At 43.6% G+C, this 23,583-nt stretch overlaps 1 protein-coding gene across 4 annotated transcripts; it reads right to left on the reverse strand.

The window, feature by feature from the left end:
* Window positions 1-79: 79 nt before the first annotated feature.
* Window positions 80-23,116, reverse strand: atxn7l2a (ataxin 7-like 2a). Of its 4 annotated transcripts, none has more exons than XM_052075115.1 (10): window positions 22,953-23,116; window positions 21,807-21,875; window positions 20,538-20,871; window positions 16,408-16,658; window positions 16,156-16,238; window positions 15,232-15,443; window positions 14,234-14,414; window positions 13,086-13,207; window positions 2,840-3,815; window positions 80-404 (listed from the first exon to the last, which is right to left on the reverse strand). In XM_052075115.1, exons 1-10 carry the CDS (start codon window positions 23,080-23,082, stop codon window positions 387-389), a joined length of 2,376 nt encoding a protein of 791 aa, XP_051931075.1. In that variant the 5' UTR covers window positions 23,083-23,116; the 3' UTR covers window positions 80-386. The 4 variants fall into 4 exon arrangements, with proteins under 4 accessions (XP_051931075.1, XP_051931078.1, XP_051931074.1 ...); XM_052075118.1 differs by having other exon boundaries at window positions 2,840-3,635; window positions 16,408-16,661; XM_052075114.1 differs by having other exon boundaries at window positions 16,408-16,661.
* Between the last annotated feature and the right edge of the window lie 467 nt (window positions 23,117-23,583).

Genomic DNA, 23,583 nt, shown 5'->3' on the forward strand with positions numbered 1-23,583 from the left:
ACTGCATTTGAGTTGGCACTTTCTTCTTTGGGGTGGGGTGGGGGGTGGGGTGGGAGAGAGAAAATTATAAAGTCAAAAAAACGTGTAAAAGAGACGTTTAATTGTTTTCTTTAATAAACCAACATATTTAAATTAGCAGCAGCGGATGATCTTGAGGTATTTGAAGTCCACAGCCATCCATTTAAAATCTTTTACCCCTTCACCCTTAGACGTTCATTCAGATGAGAGCAAAGACACACTGAGGCTCAAGTCTATTTCCGTCAAAGGATGCGAACAGCACCAGGTCACGTGTACAAAGTGCGCATGTGAACATGCACAATCCTGTTGCCCAAATCTTGGATCAAGTCAAGCTGGCTCCCTCTTGTGGCTTGTAAAGGCAGGCACAATTAATGGTGCAGTTTGGGCTGTGGGTCAAGAAAAACAATATAAAAAAATACTTCCGATCACTTTGACGACAATTGTAGCGTTCCGAATTTCACGTTTAGGGATGTAATGATGCCAGTGATATGAAAATTGCCAAGATATCATCGTCATGTTACGATATGAAAAGCATAACTTCGTCAAAAAAAGTAATGCAGTCTTCACACACGTACTGTTTATATTGTGTGTACATATATATATTAGAGCTGTCAGTTTAGCGCGTTTTTATTGGCATAATTTAAATGAATTTTAACGGGATTACATTTTGGATGTTACGTGGCTCTATAAATACACCAGAAACAAATCAACAAGCGCGCTGCAGAAGTCCACGCCCATGTCCGTTTTGCCAGCCATGGCAGCGCGGAGACACCGTAAACGGATACTTAGAGTTTATGAATGGAAAGTTTACTTTAAAAGTTGCCAGATTGCTCCACTGACAGGACCAAAGTTACCTGTTCTTCTCTCTCTGTGCATCATACAGGTATACATGTATGCCACTGACGCGATTGTTACTTGTTTGGAACAATTTTATGTGGAAGGTTACAGCGTTCCGTGTCCATATAAATAGAGCGGGTGGAGCTTCTGTGTGTTCGTCTGACAGTGACAGTGCGCTACAGTGGTAGCGACCTAGAGAAAGTAAAACGTCTCCAGTGTTGTCATCGAACCAAGTGTAGTCATTCGAAATGAGGTCTACACAAAACCGTAGAGAGACTTCCGCGCAAGAAGGACCAACACAATCAACATAGCCTGACTGTGTTAGGGGGAGTGAACCCCCCCCTCCCTTCCAGAATGGTTTGCCCCTGCAGCACGGGGGAAGTGCGTGTGCTTGTTTGTACGGCCGGCAGTTTCGAATACAGCGGCACATAATGAACACTGGTGCCCGATGTCTCGTTATTCTTCAACAAACATAAAGAAACAGACTGCTGTGTTGAAAGCAAACTTGAGAAAAACGAAGTATGCAACCATGGTTTAAATCCACTATAGGCTGAGTACTAGTGTACCTTAGATGTGCACTTTATAATGTTATATTGCTCTGTTTTGATTTAATAAAAAAGCTGTAAAAGCAGCTGTTGTGTGACAAAATATTTTTTTTCACCGTTATTGATGTACAGTAATATTGTGTGAGAGATTATGTGTGAATAACTGCACCAAGTGAAAAATGTCCATGTAAAATAGAAAATCGATTCCAGTTCCGGCCTCCCTTTGTGGAGTTTGCATGTTCTCCCCGGGCCTGCGTGGGTTTTCTCTGGGTGCTCCGGTTTCCTCCCACATTCCAAAAATATGCATGGCAGGCTGATTGTACACTCTGAAATTGTCCCTAGGTGTGAGTGTGAGTGCGAATGGTTGTTCGTTTCTGTGTGCCCTGCGATTGGCTGGCAACCGATTCAGGGTGTCCCCCGCCTACTGCCCGGAGACGGCTGGGATGGGCTCCAGCACCCCCCGCGACCCTAGTGAGGATCAAGCGGTACGGAAGATGGATGGATGGATTTCAGTAAATATTTGCATTTGGCACATCGAAAACCGATTCATCATTCCATGTTGTTGAGAGCATTAAAATGGGGGAAAAATAGGACAAAAATGTAAACGGAAATTCAGAAATGATAAAAAAATGTGTGAGTAATCACGATTAATTTTTTAGTTCATTTAATTATGACAGTTGCATTTTTAATTAGATTAAATATTTTAATCGTTTGACAGCTCTAATATATATATCCATCCATCCATCCATTTTCCGAACCGCTTAATCCTCACTAGGGTCGCGGGGTGTATATATATATATTCATTCATTCATTCATCTTCCGTACCGCTTGATCCTCACTAGGGTCGCCGGGGGTGCTGGAGCCCATCCCAGCCGTCTCCGGGCAGTAGGCGGGGGAGACCCTGAATCGGTTGCCAGCCAATCACAGGGCACACATAGACGAACAACCATCCACGCTCACACCTATGGTGTGTTCAATCAGCTTGCCATGCATATTTTTGGAATGTGGGAGGAAACCGGAGCACCCGGAGAAAACCCACGCAGGCCCGGGGAGAATATGCAAACTCCACACAGGGAGGCCGGAGCTGGAATCGAATCCGGTACCTCTGCACTGTGAAGCCGACGTGCTAACCACTGGACTACCGGGCCGCCCATATATTATATATATATATATATCGTATAATGTATGTGTACACACACACACACAAGAAGAATTCCTCCAATTTGAATTTGGAATGATCTAGATTGTAATTTCCAATTTGAACGCTAGAGTGCGCCAAACCCAATATAAATTTCCAACAGTGCACACAAACGGAATGCATTGGAATGATATTGGGAAAATGACATGAATTGTTATGCTATGGATCACACAAAAGTGATATGGGTGTCGTTTTGATGATTGCACCATATTCACATATGATCTGTCGACAGCTTTTTTACCTTTTGGGTGGCCAGCTTCTTCTCCATGCCCCCAGCCAGGCCTCCACTCTTACTGTCCTTCCATGGGTAAAAGTTTGAGCGAGGAGAAGAGGAGTCAGGTGTGGATGAGGAGGAAGACGAACAGGAGGAGGAGGAGGGGAGCAGGCGGTGTGCTGAGGGCGAGTGCTCCTCAAGGCCAACCCCTTTACGTTTTTTGATCAAACCCTGGTGCTCGAATGCCCGCCCACTGCCCTGCCCAAGCAGTCCTGAGTCCCCGACAGTATTCCGACAGTAGGAATTGTTCATGGAAGAAGTCTCTGGCGGTGATGAATGAGCCAAGGTAGGATGAGTTCGTCTATAGGTCCAGACTGTCTTTGCAGCCGGTGAGTGTGACTCTGCTGGAGAGGGCTGTGGGCGGGGTTTACTCCCTGGCGAGAGCATGCCATTGGTCTGTCCGTGGGAAAGAGGTAAGAGAATGGGTGCTTTCGGGGTGGGCGGGGTGGCAAAGGGGGAAGAGGCTATAGAGGGCGGGCGGCCCCGGTCTTGTAAGGAAATGCAGTTCCTGTTGGGGCCTGAATGCTCCCCTTCCTGGGACGGGGCTTTTCGTTTGCGGACGGCAGCAGCCGTCGCCGCGTCTTCTCGCAATCTCAGCATCTGCTTGCTGGGACGCCCGACTGGGTTTTTGGGCCGTCCCAGACCTGCGTGATGCATGCCCACAGTATTACCTGGAGAGGGCACGTGACTGCCTCCTATGTCACCACCACTGCGCCCGGTGTTCTCTGATGGTATGGTTGTTGAGCGTCTCCCCGGCCCACGACTGGAAGAAGAGGATGACGACACAGTTTTGAGGGAGGCCTTCATATGACCAGCTGATCGTACTTTAGAATGTAACGGCGATGAAGTGGAGGATGCACAGCTTATTGAGGTGGGAGACGACGAGGGAACAATCTTGGCTGAGGGAGCTGGACACTGGTGGTTGGTGGCTTGAGGTATTTTCCTGAGTTAAAAGAATATAAGCTCTTTAATCACTTTCTTAGTGAACGTGAGAAACAATTTTCCAAATATGAAAGAATAAATTTGGTCAACAGCAAATTCCAATGAGAGACAGTTTTGTGTGTCAACGTATTTTTTACAGATTTTAAACATGTATTTTTCTAGCATGTCAGGTTCTTGTTTTTTGTTTACTTGCATCTCTGATTAAAAGGAAAAAAAACAAGAAAATGTTACTCATTTCCCTGCTATTCTGGTCAAATCCGTAATTGTGAGTAATACGCTTTGGCTGAGGACCCATGAATGCGAGCTCAAAGTGTGGAACAAGGGCCCAAAAGGGGCAAGGCGACACAGCACTTCGGATAACTGGGGGATACTATACACTTGCACACGTCAACTTGAACGCGTAATTGAGGTGGGGGGGGGGGCTTCTTGCTCAACTATGACCATCACCACTTTGTGTTTTCAATGGTATTCTAATACAATTTAAAAAATGATCAACACCTAATTGCTTTGTCCGCCACATACATTTGCAATGCAGCGAATATTTTGAATGACTCGGAAATCTGTTTTCATGTACATTCACACTCCTAAAAAAGTTAGACATATCTGGCTTTCAGGTGAAATTTATGGAAGATGAAATAAAGTTCATGCAACAGTGACATATCATAAAAGTAGGACATTTTGGTAAAAAGATACACAGGTAATTTCCTCATCTCAAACAATCCATTGAAACAAAAGTTAACAATGTCGGGTACACCGCAAAAAAAAAAAAAAAACTTCAACTTGTCATTTGCCCTGAGCATCAATTACAGCTCGATAACGACATGCTGTTCACAAGTCGACTTATTATCTGCTGAGGCACCGCATCACACTCTTCTTGAAAGGCAGCCCCTCAGGTCATTGAGGTTCTGGGGTGCAGAGTATCAAGCCTCGACACGGCAACTCTCCTGATCCGACAGGTTCTCAATAGGATTCGGGACTGGAGAAAGTGCAGGCCATTCCATTTGAGGTACACCAGTCTCCAACACCCGTTTCCTGAGTATGCAACCTCGATGAGCTGGAGCATTGTTGTCCATGACGATGAAATTTGGTCCGTGTTGTTCATGTAGGGGCACAATCACTGGATCAATCATGTTCTTCAGGTAGTACGGCCTCGTCACTGTGCCATTCACAAAGTGTCAGGCAGTTCTGAACCAAATGGCCACACGTGCCCACACTGTAACATTGCCACCAACAAAAGCTCATCTGGTGACAACATTGGCTGATGCATCGCGGTCTCCTTGACGTCTCCAACTTGGTTGGCAGTAACCATTCTTGCTCAACGTGAATCCACTTTCATGAGAGAACAGCAGTGAGGCCCACTGGTCCCTCGTCCATCTTAAATGCTCCCTGGCCCATGTAAGACGATGACACCTATGCCTGGTGGTGTGGTCCGGTACCCTTGCAGGTCATCTAGCGCGCAGACCACACTGATGGAAATGGTTTAGAACGGTCTGATGTCACAATTGGGTGCCTCTCACCTTCCTGAACCGTGCCTGGAGATGAGTGGCATTCATCATCCGGTTTCTCAGGGCACCGATCACAATGTTGCTGTTATCAGCATGGCATGTGACCAAAGTATGTCCACATCTACATCTTTCTGTGACTCTTCCAGTTCCTCTGTCTCTCTGTTGCAATTGATGATGGTCTGTGACACTAAGCTCAGTGTCCACTTCGTCTGAGAATGTCCTCTTTGAAGCATCATAATGGCATGGTACTGTTGATCCACTGTTAGGTGTCGTCTTGGTCTGATGATATCAAAATGTGAACAGCATGATGAGGACGACTGTTTAAAACACCAGCTCTAATCGAACCAGGACATTTATTGGTCAATTCACGGATCAAAAACCTCTTGTGAAATTTCGCCGTTAAGCTCCTCATTAGAGAAAAGCAACTTGTGCAAAAAGTACCGAAACATTGAACAGTTGGATATGTGCGTTCAAAAGCTTGGACAAGGTCACATTTTGTTCACCTGTAAAGGTTTGAATGCATTTTAGGCACATCCTCAAAGTTCACCAAAAGGCCAAATATCTAACATTTTGTGGGTGCACACGCACACAGACAAGGAAAAGTATGTGAACGCCTGAATTTAATAACTGGTTGACCCTCCTCTGCCAGCAATTACCTCAACCAAAAGTTTCCTGTAGTTGCATATCAGACATGCACAATGGTCAGGAGGGATTTTGGGCCATTCTTCTTTCCACAACTGTATCAGTTCAGCATGTTGGGGCCAGGGCTCTAATTGGGCCACTCGAGAAGGCGTATTTTCTTCTGTTGAAGCCATGCTGTTGTTGATTTACTTCTGTGCTTTGGGTCGTTGTCCTGTTTCATCAACTATCTTCGAGTGAGCTTCATTTGGTAGACATATGGACCCAAGTTCTTCCGCAAAATGTCTAGGTAAACTTGGGGATTAATTTTTTCCTTTAATTATAGCAATCTGTCCACGCCCCGAGTTCGCAAAGAAGCCCCAAACCATGATGCCCAATCCACCACACTTGACAGTTGGGATGAGGTTTTGATGTTGGTGTCCTGTGCCCTTTTTTCTCTCGACACAATGTTGGGGGTTCCTTCCAAACAACAGCAGTGGCTCCCTCCTTGGTGTCCTCCCCCATGAACTCCATATTCTTGAGATTTTTAGAAGTCTTTAGCTGACACTCTTAGCTTGACAAACTTAGCTTGTAGCAGATATGTGCACATTTCCAGCATGACGTCTTTGATCCACTAGTGAAAAGGACACTTTGATTCACTCCTCTTTCATTTGTAACTTCTTCTGTATGTAGGAAAAGTAGTTAAGATTGTACGGCTGTCTGTGTCTTATGTGCTGTTCCTTTAATGGCAGCGCGGGCACCCGCGGCTCCTCTTGTCTGGTTGAGAGGGAGGAAATTTCATCTGTGCTGTATGTTGCATATACAGTGCATTTGACAATAAAGTTATATTTGACTCTAGGATTCTTCAACTCTCTGAGCATTCTGCGCTGTGCTCCTCAGTCATCTTCACAGGACGGCCGCTGCTGAACTTTTTCCATTTATAGACAATTTGTCTCACCATGGACTGACGCACATCAAGGCTTTTAGAGATACTCTTGTAACTCTTCCCAGCTTTATGCAGGTCAACAATTCTTAATTGTAGGTCGTCTGAGAGCTTTTTTGTGCGAGGCATGGTTTCCATCAGACAATGCGTTTTAAGAATAACAAACTCCAAACTGGTGTGTTTTTATAGGGCAGGGCAGCTTTACCCAACACCTTCAATCTCGTCTCATTGATTGGACTCTAGGTTGCTGACTTCTGATTCCAATTAGCTCATTAGCCTCAGTGTTAGCTCATATACTTTTTCCATCCTGCACTGTGAATGTTTACATGGTGGTCAATTAAAAATAACGAGAACATAATATTTGGTCTGGTAGTAGTAGAAGCAGACTGTTTTTTGTGAAGATCAGAACACATTTTATGACCAATTTATGCAGAAATCCAGGTAATTTCAAAGGGTGCACATCCCTTTTCTTGCAACTGTACAAACACACACATTGATACATATATGTAAATATAAATGCTTATATTCAGCACTTATCTTTTTGCCACCGATTTTCTCCTGTCCACTTGCTGCGCATTTAACTGCACGTTCAGACACCGTTTACTTCTTGTTTGTTTTACTTTTTGTTTACGTCTTCAACTTGCAAACCAAAGTAGAGAAGAAAAAGCGGGACTCAGATTGGCTACTGTTGACACACATGTTCACTCAGTGATACTCACAGCTGGTCACCGTAATAAAAACATAAATTAATTAAATAAATATTTGTGTATGTCTCTCTGTGCTCGATGTCGATCAGAACCCGAGTGGTGTTTTGTTATTGGACTTCTGTGCTCGTCACGGATTGTCCATAACGAACACCTTGTTCAAGCATAAGGGTGTCCATATGTGCACTTGGCACCAGGACACCCTAGGCCGCAATTCGATGATCGACTTTGTAGTTGTATCATCGGATTTGGTGGTTGGTGCCTGTCGTGGCGGCAACCCCCGTACTCGCTGGTGGACACCAGCAGTAAGGGATGCCGTCAAGCTGAAGAAGGAGTCCTATCGAGCCTTTATGGCCTGTGGGACCCAAGAGGCAGCTGACGGGTATCGACTGGCCAAGCGGACCGCGGCTTCGGTGGTCGCCGAGGCAAAAACCCGAGCGTGGGAAGAGTTCGGTGAGGCCATGGAAGCCGACTTCCGGACGGCTTCGAGGAAATTCTGGTCCACCATCCGACGTCTCAGGAGGGGGAAGCAGTGCACCACTAACACTGTGTACAGTGGGAATGGGGCGCTGCCGACTTCGACTCGGGACGTTGTGAACCGGTGGGCAGAGTACTTCGAAGACCTCCTCAACTCCACCAACACGCCTTCCTTGGAGGAAGCAGAGCCTGGGGACTCTGAGGTGGGCTCTCCTATCTCTGTGGTTGAAGTCACCGATGAGGTTAAAAAGCTCCTCGGTGGCAAGTCCCCAGGGGTGGATGAGATCCGCCCGGAGTTCCTCAAGGCTCTGGATGTTGTGGGGCTGTCCTGGTTGACACGCCTCTGCAACATCGCATGGTCAACAGGGAGAGTGCCTCTGGATTGGCAGACCGGGGTGGTAGTCCCTCTTTTTAAAAAGGGGGACCGGAGGGTGTGTTCCAACTACAGAGGGATCACACTCCTCAGCCTCCCTGGTAAGGTCTATTCAGGAGTGCTGGAGAGGAGGGTCCGTCAGGAAGTCGAGCCTCAGATTGAGGAGGAGCAGTGTGGTTTTCGTCCCGGCCGTGGACCAGCTCTACACCCTTAGCAGGGTCCTTGAGGGTATGTGGGAATTCGCCCAACCAGTCTACATGTGTTTTGTGGACTTGGAGAAGGCGTTTGACCGTGTCCCTCGGGGAGTTCAGTGGGGGGTGCTTCGTGGGTATGGGGTACCGAACCCCCTGATACGGGCTGTTCGGTCACTATACCAGAGTTTGGTTCGCATTGCCGACAGTAAGTCAGAATCGTTTCCAGTGGGGGTAGGACTCCGCCAAGGCTGCCCTTTGTCGCCGATTCTGTTCATAACTTTTATGGACAGAATTTCTAGGCGCAGCCGAAGCATTGAGGGGGTCCGTTTTGGGGGCCTCAGTATTGCATCCCTGCTTTTTGCAGATGATGTGGTGCTGTTGGCTCCTTCAAACGGGGCTCTCCAACTCTCACTGGAGCGTTTCGCAGCCGAGTGTGAAGCGGTTCAAATCTGCACCTCCAAATCTGAAACCATGGTCCTCAGTCGGAAAAGGGTGGAGTGCCCCCTCGGGGTCGGGGAGGAGCTCTTGCCCCAAGTGGAGGAGTTCAAGTATCTTGGGGTCTTGTTCACGAGTGGGGGCAGGAGGGAGCGGGAGATCGACAGGCGGATCTGTGCAGCGTCTGCTGTGATGCGGATGTTGTATCGGTCTGTCGTGGTGAAGAAGGAGCTGAACCAAAGGGCGAAGCTCTCAATTTACCGGTCGATCTACGTCCCAACCCTCATCTATGGTCACGAGCTATGGGTCGTGACGGAAAGAACGAGATCCCGGATACAAGCGGCCGAAATGAGCTTTCTCCGCAGGGTGTCCGGGCTCTCCCTTAGAGATAAGGTGAGAAGCTCGGTCATCCGGGAGGGGCTCAGAGTCGAGCCGCTTCTCCTCCACATCGAGAGGAGCCAGATGAGGTGGCTTGGGCATCTGATTCGGATGCCTCCTGAGCGCCTCCCTGGTGAGGTGTTCCGGGCATGTCCCACCGGGAGGAGACCCCGAGGAAGACCCAGGACACGCTGGAGAGACTATGTCACCCAGCTGGCCTGGGAACGTCTCGGGATCCACCGGGGAGAGCTGGAAGAAGTAGCTAGGGAGAGGGAAGTCTGGGCTTCCCTGCTAAAGCTGTTGCCCCCACGACCCGGCCCCGGATAAGCGGTAGATGATGGATGGATGGGTCTCTCTGTGCGGCCCTGTACTAAGTGGTACCGGTATGTGGACTGGTGCTGTGGAGTATTGAGATATATAATTGATCTCCCCATTAGCTTCTTTTGTACATGGATAAAAATTACCGTATTTTTCACACTATAGGGCGCACCAAATAGTCTTAAATTTTCTTAAAAGCTCACCAAGCGCCTTAAAATCCGGTGTGTCTTTTGTATGGCCATTACGGTAATACATAAGATGGCTCCTTCCTGGAGACATGCTTCCAATGATATAACTTGCTGTTGGTTCAGTGAACTGTGTTGCTGCTTTATTAAATACGCTTTTGTTGCGGAGCGTCTAGTGCAGGGGTCCCCAAACTTTTTCCTGTGAGGGCCACATAACTTTTCCCTTCTCTGATGGGAGGCCGGTGTCAGTTTGTAACATCAACGATCGTAGGGGAGCTTAAACAATTTTTTGTTTCCCAGAAAGCCACACATAACCAAATAACCCTTTCCAGGTTCTTTACAGAATAAAACGTCAGGAAACAAATAATAACACTATTAATGAAATAAATAATAACTAAATGACCCTCTGAGTTCTTCACAGAAAAAACAGGAAATGAATAATAACTAAACAACTCTCTCTCTTTATAGCCCCTTGAAATCCACAAAAAAAAGAGTTCTGCCATCTACGAGAACACCACCCATCTTGTCTTGTTTATGTCTGCTACCGTCTTGTTCACGTGTTCTACTAATTGATCGGAGACACAACTAAAACACTGAAATATTCTGTGGTGTGTAAATAACTTTGTGACCTTGATTTCAACCCTATTTGCGTCATTGGTCATTTTGCCCCGAAGACCACCTTTGTACTTTTTTTTGTACAGCTTCCATGGAAATGTGAATAAGTCAAGTCAAGTCAACAGTATTTATAGAGCACTTTCGAACAGCCATCGTTGCATACAAAGTGCTGTACATGGAGCGATTTAACATACACAATAAACAGTAAGACGAATCGGTAATAAAGGTAATAAAAACAACATTTCAAATTTTCTGCAGTTGGGGACAATCTAGGAAAAGTCATAAAATTTCAAGTTAAAAAATTATCATTTAGGGTTTTTTGGGGGCGTTTTTAACACAGTGACGGGTCATTTTGACCCGAGGACAACAGGAGAGTTAGAGGGCCGGGTCAAATGTGGTTTGGGGCCCCCTGGTCTAGTGTATGCGCTGAGTTCCAAAGCCTGACTGAGAGCACTTCTGGCCGACACGCTGTTTATACAGAGAAAAGGCGGATGTGAGTGACGACAGGCATGCCGAAGTCTGCCAATGAGTGAAGGGTGGGCTTATAAGAGGACGCTAAAGGCACACCCCTAGCAGGTACCAGTCACCAAGGAGTGATGGGTGATCGTGTAAGAGGACGCTAAAGGCACGGCCCTAGCAGGTACCAGTCGCGTGAGTACATTGTAAAATGGCTAAGTACAACCGAACTCAGCTTTGCTTCTGTTGCCTTTTCAAAAATGTGTATTTAGCATGTGTCCGTATGTCTTCGCTGCTACCGTATGCTTTAAGCTAACATACCTGGTATGTTTTAGCATGCATGCATGCCACCGTATGCCTCAAGCTAACATGTTTTTAAGTGTGCGTGCATGCATGCCGTATGTTTAAGCTGGCGTATGTTTTACCATGCCTGGCTGCGCCCACTAATACAGTGCGTTTTGTGTTTGTGTCAAATACAGAAATAGCACCCGTTACTGAGACTGCGCCCAACAATACGGTGCGCCGAATGGTCGCGAAAATACGGTACGTCTTTGTCCGTCTCCGTGCCTTCTTCCGTTTGACTCAAGAGGCGTTCAAGACCACCTCCAAAAAATGTAGACGAATGATTACTTCAATGAAACTACAAACATTTAAAATAATACATCAAAACTGAAAAGCAAGTGAGGAGATCACAAAATAAAGTGTATAGCCACCCCTCAGAATTTATATTCTGATTTCATCATTTGTGAATATGCAACAAAGGAATAAATAACTCTTACTGACATCTAATCGTAGTCACCGTGGCACTATGATCAAGGAAATGCCAATGCGTTTTTCGGTGGTGGTCATGAACGCCTCTCGAGTTGAACGGATTAAGAGAAGGCACGGAGACGGACAAAGACTCACCTGTATTTGTTGAAAAAAGGAGAGCTGTGGTTTTATTTTTTTTAATGCAGACTTTATTAATGGTTTTCACAGTCTCAACAAATACAGGTACAGTACTGTCCGTCTCCGTGCCTTCTTCTGTTCCACTCGAGAGGCATTCATGGCCGCCCTCGAAAAACTTCTTACTTCAAGGAAACCACGAAGAAAATCAAGCGAGGAAATCACAAAATAAATTCTGTAGGTGGGATATAGATTTTATTTTGTGATTTTCTCGCTTGATTTTCTGTTTTGATGCATTATTTTCCATTTTCGTAGTTTCATTTAAGTACAGTAATAGTTCATTTACATTTTCAGGGGCAGTCATGAACGCCTCTCAAGTTGAACTGACTCTCAAGTTGAACTGACGCCTCTCGAGTTGAATGGAAGGAGCGTAGCACCATCTAGTGGAGGCATTGTAGATTGCGCCTTTTAATAATAAGCGTCCAATGTATGAATTTTTTTTAAATAATAGCAATTCATTGAAGGTGCACCTCATAATCCAGTGCGTCTTTTCGTGTGGAAAATACAGTAGATATTTTCATGGTAATTTCATATCTTGGGATGTGTGTGGGACGAATAAAGGATATCTTATCTCTTGTTCTAGGATGTATTTTGGTGTGGAAAGAGAAGTTCTCTTTCCTTGCTACCACTTTCATAATAACAAAATTCATAATTTTCAGTGCTCACCAAGAATCATGAAACGGTCAGAGCAAAGAATAAGAATCCTCACTTTTTGGGGGGGGGGGGGGCTGGAGTCTATCCCAGCTCTCTTCAGACAGTAGGCGGGGGACACCCTAAACCAGTTGCCAGCCAATCGCAGGGCACACAGAGACGAAGAACCATTCGCGCTCACACTCACACCTAGGGACAATTTTGAGTGTTCAATCAGCCTGTTTTTGGAATGTATGCGGAAACCAGAGTAACTGGAGAAAACCCACGCAGGCCCAGGGAGAACATGCAAACTCCACACAGAAGCCTGGAGCTGGAATTGAACCCGATACTTCTGCACTGTGAGGTTGACATGCTAATCACCGGCTCACCGGGCCGTCATTGGTAAAACATCAAATAAAAATACGAAAAAAATGTTGATATATTTCATCCTGAAAATAGGAAACGTATCAAGTAGTTAACATTGATCCAACTTACTTCCAAAGATGAGCGCTAATGTGCTGCTCCAGCATGCTGCTAAAAGCCGACCTCAGGTGGTGAAGCCTTCTGTCAAAAGTGTAGATGCCATGGCCCAACACAATGCCACCAAATGAACACATCTGGAGAGAGCAGATAAATATTTATGTAAAATTGGCATTTAACAGTAACAATTACATTTAATAGTAACAATTTTTTTCATTACTTCCGAAAATCAACATGTCCATTGAAGTAAACCAAACATTTTCAAGCAACAGCGTATCACTCAAGTTAGTCTCCTGGTATTTTCTCTTTTAACCACAGGCAAGCTATATTTTACACTATAAACAAGATTGAAAAACTCAAGACAGTGTGATGATTTCTCTTATCTTGGATTTTGTTTGAAAAAAAAAACTTTTTTCTTTATATGTTATCAATATGAATGAATGAGGATGTCATCAGTTTACTGTTTTGTTATTTACCGTAAATTATTCTTTAATGTCAAAATGGACTGTTATGTATGTTCTTGTTTGACATGAAAAGAGAATGTACTTTTTTCCCCTATGAGAAAATTTATTGTCCAACGCAAAATCCAAGAAACAAATTAAGGGGGCAGGTCCATATTCTTGGCAGGCGTAAAAACACTATACAGTGGACCCGCACTACTCACGTGGGCTACGAATCAGGCCGGCCTGCAAAGAGCAGCGGGAAGTGCCCCCCTCCCCCATTTTCTCTCTATTTTTTTAAACCCCAAATATTCTTTAAAAAACTGATAAACACTCAGTATGCACATTCCCTGAAAAACGGATGTGGTGGACTGGTGTGTGTGTGTGTGTGTGTGTGTGTGTGTGTGTGTGTGTATCACAACAGCTTCAACTTTTCTGGGGAAAATTTCAGAAAGGGTTTAGGAGTGTGTTTATGGCAATTTTTGACCTTTTCTAAACTGTGAAATTAGACCATATTGATTAAGAATGTGGTGTCATTGATATTCATACCAAACAAAAGGCACAAGAGTCAATACTTTTGGCATCATAGTGTATAATGTGATTTGAAATACATTGGCCGAACACAAATGAAACAGTTGTATGAGGTAAAACAATACTATACATTGATGTGAAGTCCTTGGTTTCTTTTCTCAACGTCATTAATCTAAAAAAACAAATACTCACTGCTATTGGTCTTGGGTGCGCAGCAGAAGATGGTAACTCAACAGGGTCCTCTGCTCCTTCGGTTTCACTTTCATCACTGGAAATTGTTCCATGGACAAGAGGGGATGGAACTCGGAGGCTTCCCTCATCCTGCAACTGCCCATCATCATCTGGGGTACCCTCTAAATTAGCCGTGGAGCGACTGTAATGACAAGGTGAGGTAATATAGTCCCAGTTTTTTTTTGAAAAACAAAAAAACAACAACTGGCCCCTATTTGCAAATGTGACTTATCTAAAGATGTGTTATCATGTACAGTGGCAATGCCAAAGGGCCACCGCAACCCCACTGCCATAGTCTGCGTGGGGTTCTGAGATTTCACAAGTGGCAGTGATTTGGCCACTGCTTTTGAATTGCAACTACACGACGATGTCGCGATGTCGCAGATGTATCAAAACGCATGGCTTTCACACAGTTGAAAGATCCATTTGCGTGTTAAGCGAGCATAGGAACACAGCTGTCTGTCACACACCGCCAAGTGCTAGAAATATAGAATAGAGAATACGCATTTTGTCTTTTACAACAATTCTTTACCATATTTATGATTTCATATGTACCCGTCGATGAAATAGTGATGGTTGTGGTAACAATATATGTGAGTGATGTAGGTACCACACCCATTTCATTCAAACATGGTGACACCGGTTGTTGGTCTGGCAATGTTGTCGTTTAAAAATCATATTGAAACCTCAGTGAAGTAGTAGTAGAGTAAATCCTTGGCCTTAGGCTTCTAGTCGATGTCAGCTATGGCACCATTATTTGTACTATTTGCGGCCCTTCATTATCTGTGGCGCATGCGCAGTGCCTTCAACATGATGATTGATGATTTTTTTTCTATCCAACATTTTATGAAATGCATTTTCTATTGATACTGATCACGTGCCTATCCCGATACATATTGACATTGAATTAGCGCCAAGCTCGTGTACAATGCATTCTTTGCTTGTTTTAGCAAACTAACCTGAATGCAGGGAGGCTGGCCAAAAATCTCCGGCAGTGTGGAGCACCATCTTGTTCTCTGAGTGCCTCTGGGCTGGGGGACTGTCCAGAAGAGGAACCTCCCTCCAGCGATTGTGCCCCCTTCTCACGAACCTTCGTCTTGAGTTCAGCCACTAACTGGTCAAACTTCTTACTGCGACCCAACACCTTCCTACGCTGGTGGATGGAATGGATCTGAAGAAGAAGATATGTACTAAGTCACTTTTTAACATTTTTTTAAATTATAATTTAAAATTCAGAAAAGTGCTGAAGTATTCAGAGTATTTAAATAACTACCCGAAAAAGGGTTCCACATTTATTTTAGAAAGATAAAGGGAGCGGCGGGGAGGAAAACAAAATCCAATACAAATTGTGTTTGACATTGCATTTTGAAAAGCTATATCATCAAACTTTAGAAGCATAGCTCACGAATACTATTGAATCATGTTTCCTTTTGAGGAAGAAGTTAAAAAAAAAAAACAAGAAAAAGACCATATGCATTCAGAACGGGTTTAAGATTAGAATGATTTCCTGTGTCTCTCTCCAATCACCCATTCCATTTCCTATTAATCAGGTCATCCTCTCAACTAGACTGATGCGGCCTAACAGGCACTTCCTGCTTCACACACACACACATCAATTTCCAGATTAACTATCCTTGCTGTGCTGGAAGCCATCCGACCTCTCAGGATGAGTTATTGTAGCTTTTTTATTCAAATATCTCAACATTTGATGGGGATAAAAAAATAAAATTGTGAATTAATCACCACCATTTTACCAACAATACATTGTGAGGGTTGTCTAAGATGAAACAACTTTTCTTCTGTGGTGTACAGACACTGGGTGATAATCAGAAGGGAAAAAGTAAAAATAAAAATGCGTGATTGCATCAAGGTTTGGTGCTTACATTGCACGTCAAGAGGCGAGTGCAGACTTTCTTCCTGTCAGGATCGAGGACACCACAGTGTTTGTCCAAGTCACACTCTCTTTCTGGGAAGACAAAACCATTAATGTTTAACATCACATTCAAAGCAACAATGAACATATTTCATCACAAAATACGATTCAATTGTTATATTGAGACTAACAAACTAGAAAATAACAATATATCCTTCAAAATCAAACTTTTTTACCTGACCCCAAGATCCCCTGCACTTACTGGAGGCCACTTTGTTGTATGGCTTGGGAATACGGTGGCTCTGGACCACAGAACCTGGAGAAGAATCCTTCCTTTGGGTTTGGGGCCTTTCAGTGGGTGAAGGCCTAGCAGGTGGGGTGCCTCCATGTGGCCATGGGGGGTCTCTGATGGATGAGGGTGGCGAGCTAATCGAAGACTCCAGAGGCGGCGGCTGCTTGAATACTGGTGAATCTGTGTGGCTGCCGTGGGATGACTTTTCCAGTGGGGAATGTCTGCTTTACGAGAGATAACCGAGCATTACAATATTTCTCTGTACCTAATAATACAACAGGGTAGGGCTGCACAGGTAAGTTAAATGCTCTGTAACTTGGGTGTTCCTGGTTGAATTCATTTGCATGGACTGCTACTGTACATAGTTACCGGCGCTATGGATCAACCGGCTTCCGATAACAGCTCTGGCTGTGAATGGTTCATCAATGTTTTTCATCATATCCGCAGGATTGGTACGTCTTCAAACTGCTATATCGAAGTTTTTCAACTGTACAAGAGTCGGAATGTTCAATAATCGTGTGAAACGACGACGTTATGTCTGGCACAGATTGGCTTATGGTTTGCGATTGGGGCGGGTTGTATGCACACATTTTCAGCATGTAAGATGGACATTTTACCATTTATTCACCATGTAGAACAGTGGAGTCAAACATAAGGCCCGCGGACCAGTTTCAACCCGCGAGTGGGTTCGATCAGGCCCGTGGGATCATTTAAAAATGAAAAGAAAAAGCATAAAAGACACTAAAGGAATATTTTTAATAAGATGCAAATCATGTATTATCCGCTAGGGGGCCCACTGTTTTCTCTTTCATTTGTAAAGTGTTGGCGGGGATTACATTTAGATTTCATATGCACATGTGTAAATGGTTATAAAATCCTTTATAAATGTCGTTTAAAATTAAATTAAAATGCATGACTATATTTTTAAATACTAATTGTTCAAGTTTTGTCCCCTTGTACAATCAGTGGGATCAGTTGCGCTGCATAAATGTGAAAGAGAAAAGTAAATTGCACATTTGTCAAAGGAAATCTAAGGTGTTTTATGAAATGTTAGGTAAATGAAATACAGGTTGAGGTACCATTCAACATTTTCCTCATGTTCTTGTACTTCGCTATATCAAAACAAAGTAAGGACATGATATTTTGGTTATTTATAGCAGAGTATGGTATAATTTTAATGGTCTGGCCCACTTGACATCAACCGAGGCTGTATGCGGCCCACAATATGAAATGAGTTTGACACCCCTGATGTAGAAGGATAAAACATATGTTGGTTAAGATAGATAACAAATGCTCTCAAATACAGTGGTACTTCTACTTACAAAATTAATTGTTCTGGGAGACATTTTTTTAACTAGAAAATTTTGTAAGTAGAGATGCGTTTTCCATGTAAATGCCTTAATCCGTTCAAAGCCCCCTAAAATTCAGACGTAAATGTTTTCTAAAGCATAAAAATTAGAGCTGTCAGTTTAGCACGTTTTTATTGGCATTAATTTAAATGAATTTTAACGGGATTAAATTTTTTCTCGCGAGATTAACGCGGCACACGTCACAAGCGGATGTTACTTGTTTGGAACTATTTTGTGTGGAAGGTTACAGTGTTCTGTGTCCATATAAATAGAGCGGGTGGAGCTTCTCTGTGTTTGCCTGACAGTGGTAGCGACCTAGCGAAAACAAAACGTCTCCAGTGTTGTCATTCGAAATGAGGTCTACACAAAAACTGTAGAGAGACTTCCGCACAAGAAGGACCAACACAATCAACATAGCCTGACTGTGTTAGGGGGAGTGACCACCCCCCCCCCCCCCTTTCAGAATGGTTTGCCCCAGCAGCACGGGAGAAGTGCGTGCCCTTTTTTGTACGGCGGGCAGTTTTGAATACAGCGGCACATAATGAACACTGGTGTCCGGTGTCTCGTTATTCTTCAACAAACATATAGAAACAGACTGCTGTGTTCACAGTAAACTTGAGAAAAACGAAGTATGTAACCATGGTTTAAATCTACTATAGGCTGAGTACTAGTTTACCTTAGATGTGCACTTTATAATGTTATATTGTTCTGTTTTGATTTTATAAAAAAAGCTGTTAAAGCAGCTGTTGTGTGACAAAATATTGTTTTCACTGTTGTTGATGTACAGTAATATTGTGTGAGAGATTATGTGTGAATAACTGCTCCAAGTGAAAAATGTTCATGTAAAATTGAAAGTCAAAATTGTTATTTCAGTAAATATTTGCATTTGGCACATAGAAAACTGATTCATGATTTCATGTTGATGAGAGCATTAAAATGGGTGAAAAATAGGACAAAAAATGTAAAAGGAAATTCAGAAACGATAAAAAATGTGAGTAATCACGATTAATTTTTTAGTCCATTTGAGTTAATTATGACAGTTGCATTTTTAATTAGATTAAATATTTTAATCATTTGACAGCTCTAATAAAAATGCATCACAATATGGAACAAATACATGTTAAAATGGATTATTGCACAGTAATTGAGAGTTGTGTATAATGTAAAAAAACAGACTAGAGCACAGGTGTCAAACTCAAGGCCCAGGGGCCAGATCTGGCCCGCCCCCTCATTTTATGTGGCCCCCAAAAGCAAATCAAACGTGAATTTCCATGATGCTAGCTAAAATCTATACCAAAATTTCAAATTCTGATCTGTAATAAATAAGAAGGATATTATAAACATTTTCTTTTAACCAAACCCATCCTGACAGTAACTTATACAAAAGTGGAGTGAAGTGTTTTTCTTGACTTCTTTATATGGTTTCAGTCGTAACGGCCCTCCAAGGAAAACGGTAATTAAAATGTGGCCCACACAACAAAAATGAGTTTGACACTCCTGGACGAGAGTAACAAATAAAAATGATGGTCATTTAACTTAACTGCGTCCTCATCTGGTTTTTTTGCCCTCTTTTGTCCATGTTCTCTCTTCGAAGTGATTTTTGCCTGCCATTTTGTAAAGAACTGATCCAAGGTCGTTTGCTTTTGTTGGCTTTTAACAATCCTTCGAAGTGAAGGATTGTTAAATCCTCGTGAGCGATCGCCCGACTGGTGAACACTTTTTTGGGTGATTCACATTTATGTAAAACTATCGGAACGCCTACATAGACGCATATCTATCTGCACACATAGACACATCCGGTAGAGGTCCTTCTTGGCCAATGAACCAAACCAGGATGATGCTCGGTAATGGGCATTGGCAGAGCAGCTTTCAGTGTGTTGCGTTCAGGAAACTTGGAGCTGCGACCAGCAGCCCATACTGTATTTTTACCTTTCGTATCTTGAAATTTCTTTTGTAAAAAGAGGCAATATTTTCCCATTGGCGCATTTCGTAACTTGAAAATTTCGTATGAAGAGACATCCGGAAGTAGAGGTACTACTGTACATCTATTTTGTTCAAATGGGTGTATGAAGTGCAGGTACCATTGTTGTTATTTGGGTTTGTCATCATCACATACATGACTGAAAATGTACATAAAGTTCTCTCCTTCCATGATAAAACATGTCACATTAGGTGCACTGTACTCCAGCCTATTCGCTCTTCCCGAGGTGGCCGCTAATAATGCCTCTTTCTGAGATATGCTCGCCAGGCCTCCCACTGCCTGCTCAGAGAAAATGGGTGTGTGTTCTGTCTGCAGGGATGGTGCTTGTGTGGCTCACTCAATCTTCTACGTATAAGATTGAGGACCCGATTGTTTTCTTGGATTGGGTGGAGCTAGTGCAGGTATGAACAGGAATGCTCAGAAATGGGTCAATGAGAGGAGACAGACTCACCACTCTGAGGGTATTTTTGGTGAAGAATTAGCATTTTCATCTGGGTAAAAGCTGAAAAAAGTTGATTCTGCATGATGCAGGCTCTTTAAACGACAAACCTGACTGTTCAGACTAAACCCAAAATAGGAACTGGAAATGGGGTTTTAGTCAATGTGGAAGGACTTGACCAAGCTGCACTCAATTAGGCTCATAAGGTAAATGTGGAACTGAATCGGAACTTCACCTTTAAACATGAAAATGAACCCAAGCATGCATTTGAACTTACAGTAATACAAATGCATCAAACCACTGATTACCCCCTAACCAGCCCCATTCTTACCTTACTCCTTCCTTTGTGTTTTTGGGGGGTCTGTGCTGGGGTGGTGTCGAAGGAGCTTGTGGGGGCGGTTTTACTGACCCGCTGCCTTGGCCTCGACCATCCCATGCTGAAGCGGGAATGGAATTGTTCCCCTGAGAAGGAGAATGGCTGTGATGGGTCCTCTGCTGGGGTTGGGGAGCCGGAGAACGTATTCGGGCATAAAGTTTGGCCAGAGGACCATGTCTCCTTTCGCAGTGCTTCTCGAATGCCTGTGGCTTCACTACTTGACCACAGTGGCTACACACCACAAGGTAGAAGTCGTCATAGCCAGGGTACAGACCAAAGATAGACATGTCTGTTAGAAGAACCGAGAGGACTGTTCAGTGACAAACATGACAAATGTGCTTCTATTTAATCAAAGACGATTATCATGAGGACTTCAAGTAATGACTACAAATACAACATAAAATAAATGCATGATTTCTATGCTCAATAAATTGAATTAATTCATGTCTATATGCCTTTGTGCGAAATATATGTTGAAACACACAAAATAATTTAGCAAGTTTGTGTCCCGGGGAGGAACTTGTACATGTAAAACAGAATATAAAGCGAGAGCTCAGCAAAGCTTGTGAGCTCTCAAAGTATAGAAATAATTAATTGAGCGTGTCTTTTTATTTGGCTCAAAAATTTTTGCAATGCACGTAATGTGTGATATCACAAGAAACATCAGCATGTTGGGAGACATCAATGTACCTAGTTGCCACCTCACATTAAGGCCAAAGGTTTTTCTTCTTTAAAAAGCATGCATGATCAATTTCAAATAGGTTGAGACAGAGTGTTTGTACATCTCAATAGGAACAGCGGTTAACTCATTTTTACCTTTGGAGAGTACAATTGAGAAATATTTTCTTAGGTGAAATCAAAACAAGTTGAAGCTTGACCAGTGACTTGGAACAGACTATTTGACCGATGGTGAAGTATCACAACATGTCTAACTGGAAGATAGATTTATGCTGTGGTGACCATGTGCCATGTCATTTCCAATGCCTGTTTTTCATGACACCATGTATGGTCAGAACTGCTAGATTTTGTCGAGAATGTGCATTATTATTATATAATTAAAATACAGAACGTGGGAAATCACAGAAACCTATACTGCAGATAATCTTATTGCAAAACTTATAAATAAGGGCATCTCGTCACAAAGCTGCTGCGATAAAAAACATGACAGAAAAAAATACCCGCAATGGGTTGTTTTCAAAAGTTCATAAAGGATGCTCGACCTACCCTCCCTGCTGAGTGACATTGCCTCTGCAGCCTTTTTGCCATTTTTATTGCAGTCATCCACACCAGCTCCTAAAACAGCAAACATTAAAACAAACAATGAAACATTTTCATGACGCTTGTGCATCTCCGAGAAGTGTGGCATCCATATGAAGTTGCACTGTGGGTTATTGGAAAACAAGTTCAACTAAAAGCCCAAATATTTTTTTGCACGAACGCATAAGAAGGCCCTTGAGCTATGTTGAACAAACGGTTGTATAGGCAAACCGTTTGTACATTTAAGGTAGTGGTGGTAGCACCAAGTTCAATGTATTAGCGTAGTTAGAAGTGAGGAAAGTGTAGTAATGGTCAGAAGCTGCCTCGGCAGACTTTATTGGTGAGTTGTGAGCAGACTTGCAGCTGCATGGATGCCAAACAATGGCTGAGCACAAAAAAAAATGAAAGCTGGGAAAAGCCAACTATTTTGGAAAGGAACTATCACAGTTGGCTGCCTCAGGCGCACAAACATAGTCAACGACAGTACATTGGCGGTGGACGGGACTCGCAAAGGAAATCGGGGTCAAGTACTCGAATAAGGCGAAAAAAAACAAGAGTGGCGTTTAAATATGGCAAAGCTTGGGCCATCGTTTACATGGTGGTAAGGGCATCAGGCTCCTCCTCTGTCACCGGTGTCTAAGCTCACAATCACCCGGCCACTTAGCTGGCATGCTAACGCTAACCAACTATCCTGCCGTCAACGAATTCTGTCTAGCTTGTTAGCAACCTAGCCTAGCTTTTCACGGCAAGAAGTTGCACGCACAGCCTGCCATACTAGCTTCATTCTGGTCTGATGTCACCGCTGCCCGGCTCAGTTCATCAAATTTGGCCAGATCGACAAAGACAGGCTGCATGACTTTTAACACAGCTCCGACAATATTATACAAACTACAATGGACCCATATTATTTACCCTGGTCCTTTTTTTCCTGACAACATATGCAGATGGACCCAGTGTAGAGCAACATGTTATCCATCCAGCGCTAGGACCCGGCAGGGTCTTTGTTTGGGTAACATGGCTAGCTCTTCCCTACGTTTACACGAAAATAAACCCTCGGGTTTTTTATGAAACGGATTCGTAGCAGCCAGATGTGGCATCATTACATTCTCTTACCATCAGGTGCTGTCACACCGGACCACTCGGTCCAAGCAGTCCAACTTTGACCCACGAAATCATCGAAGCTAGGCAACCGCCGATCGAGAGCAGCCATTACTTTCACTGCGCGTTCACGCACCGCCATCATCACTGCGCGGCAAACTGCTTACGTCATAAGTCGCGCACGCGACAAGTTCCTAGCTTGTCGCGTGCGCGTTTTTTCGAATACGTAAGTAAAACAACCACAGTGACACGGTTAATGTGTAGAAATGTCACATGGGCATTTCTCCTTTGAGATTTTAACACAAAACGCCACGGCCTTTTATGATTCTTTTAATCTAAAACTAAATAAAATTTACTGGAACGCTTCCTGTTCGGAGCTGAGTGCTGTGTCAATCTGACAGTCTTATAATTTGGTGCCCAAAATACCGGTACCCAATAACATTTGCTTATACGTATCTACGTCTGCCATTTCCCTCAGTCTTCAAGGCTGGCGTGTCTTCGGTAGAACACAAAATCAAGATAAACAAAAATACATACATGGACAGACTCCTCAAGCAAGCAGTGAGCCATCAAAAATGTTAGCATACAAAGGCCAATTCAGTGTAAAATGCACTATTCCCGTTCAAAATGGTAAAAATATTGAGAG

This window comes from Hippocampus zosterae, chromosome 9 (genome assembly GCF_025434085.1).
Source record: "Hippocampus zosterae strain Florida chromosome 9, ASM2543408v3, whole genome shotgun sequence".
Lineage (NCBI taxonomy): Eukaryota > Metazoa > Chordata > Actinopteri > Syngnathiformes > Syngnathidae > Hippocampus > Hippocampus zosterae.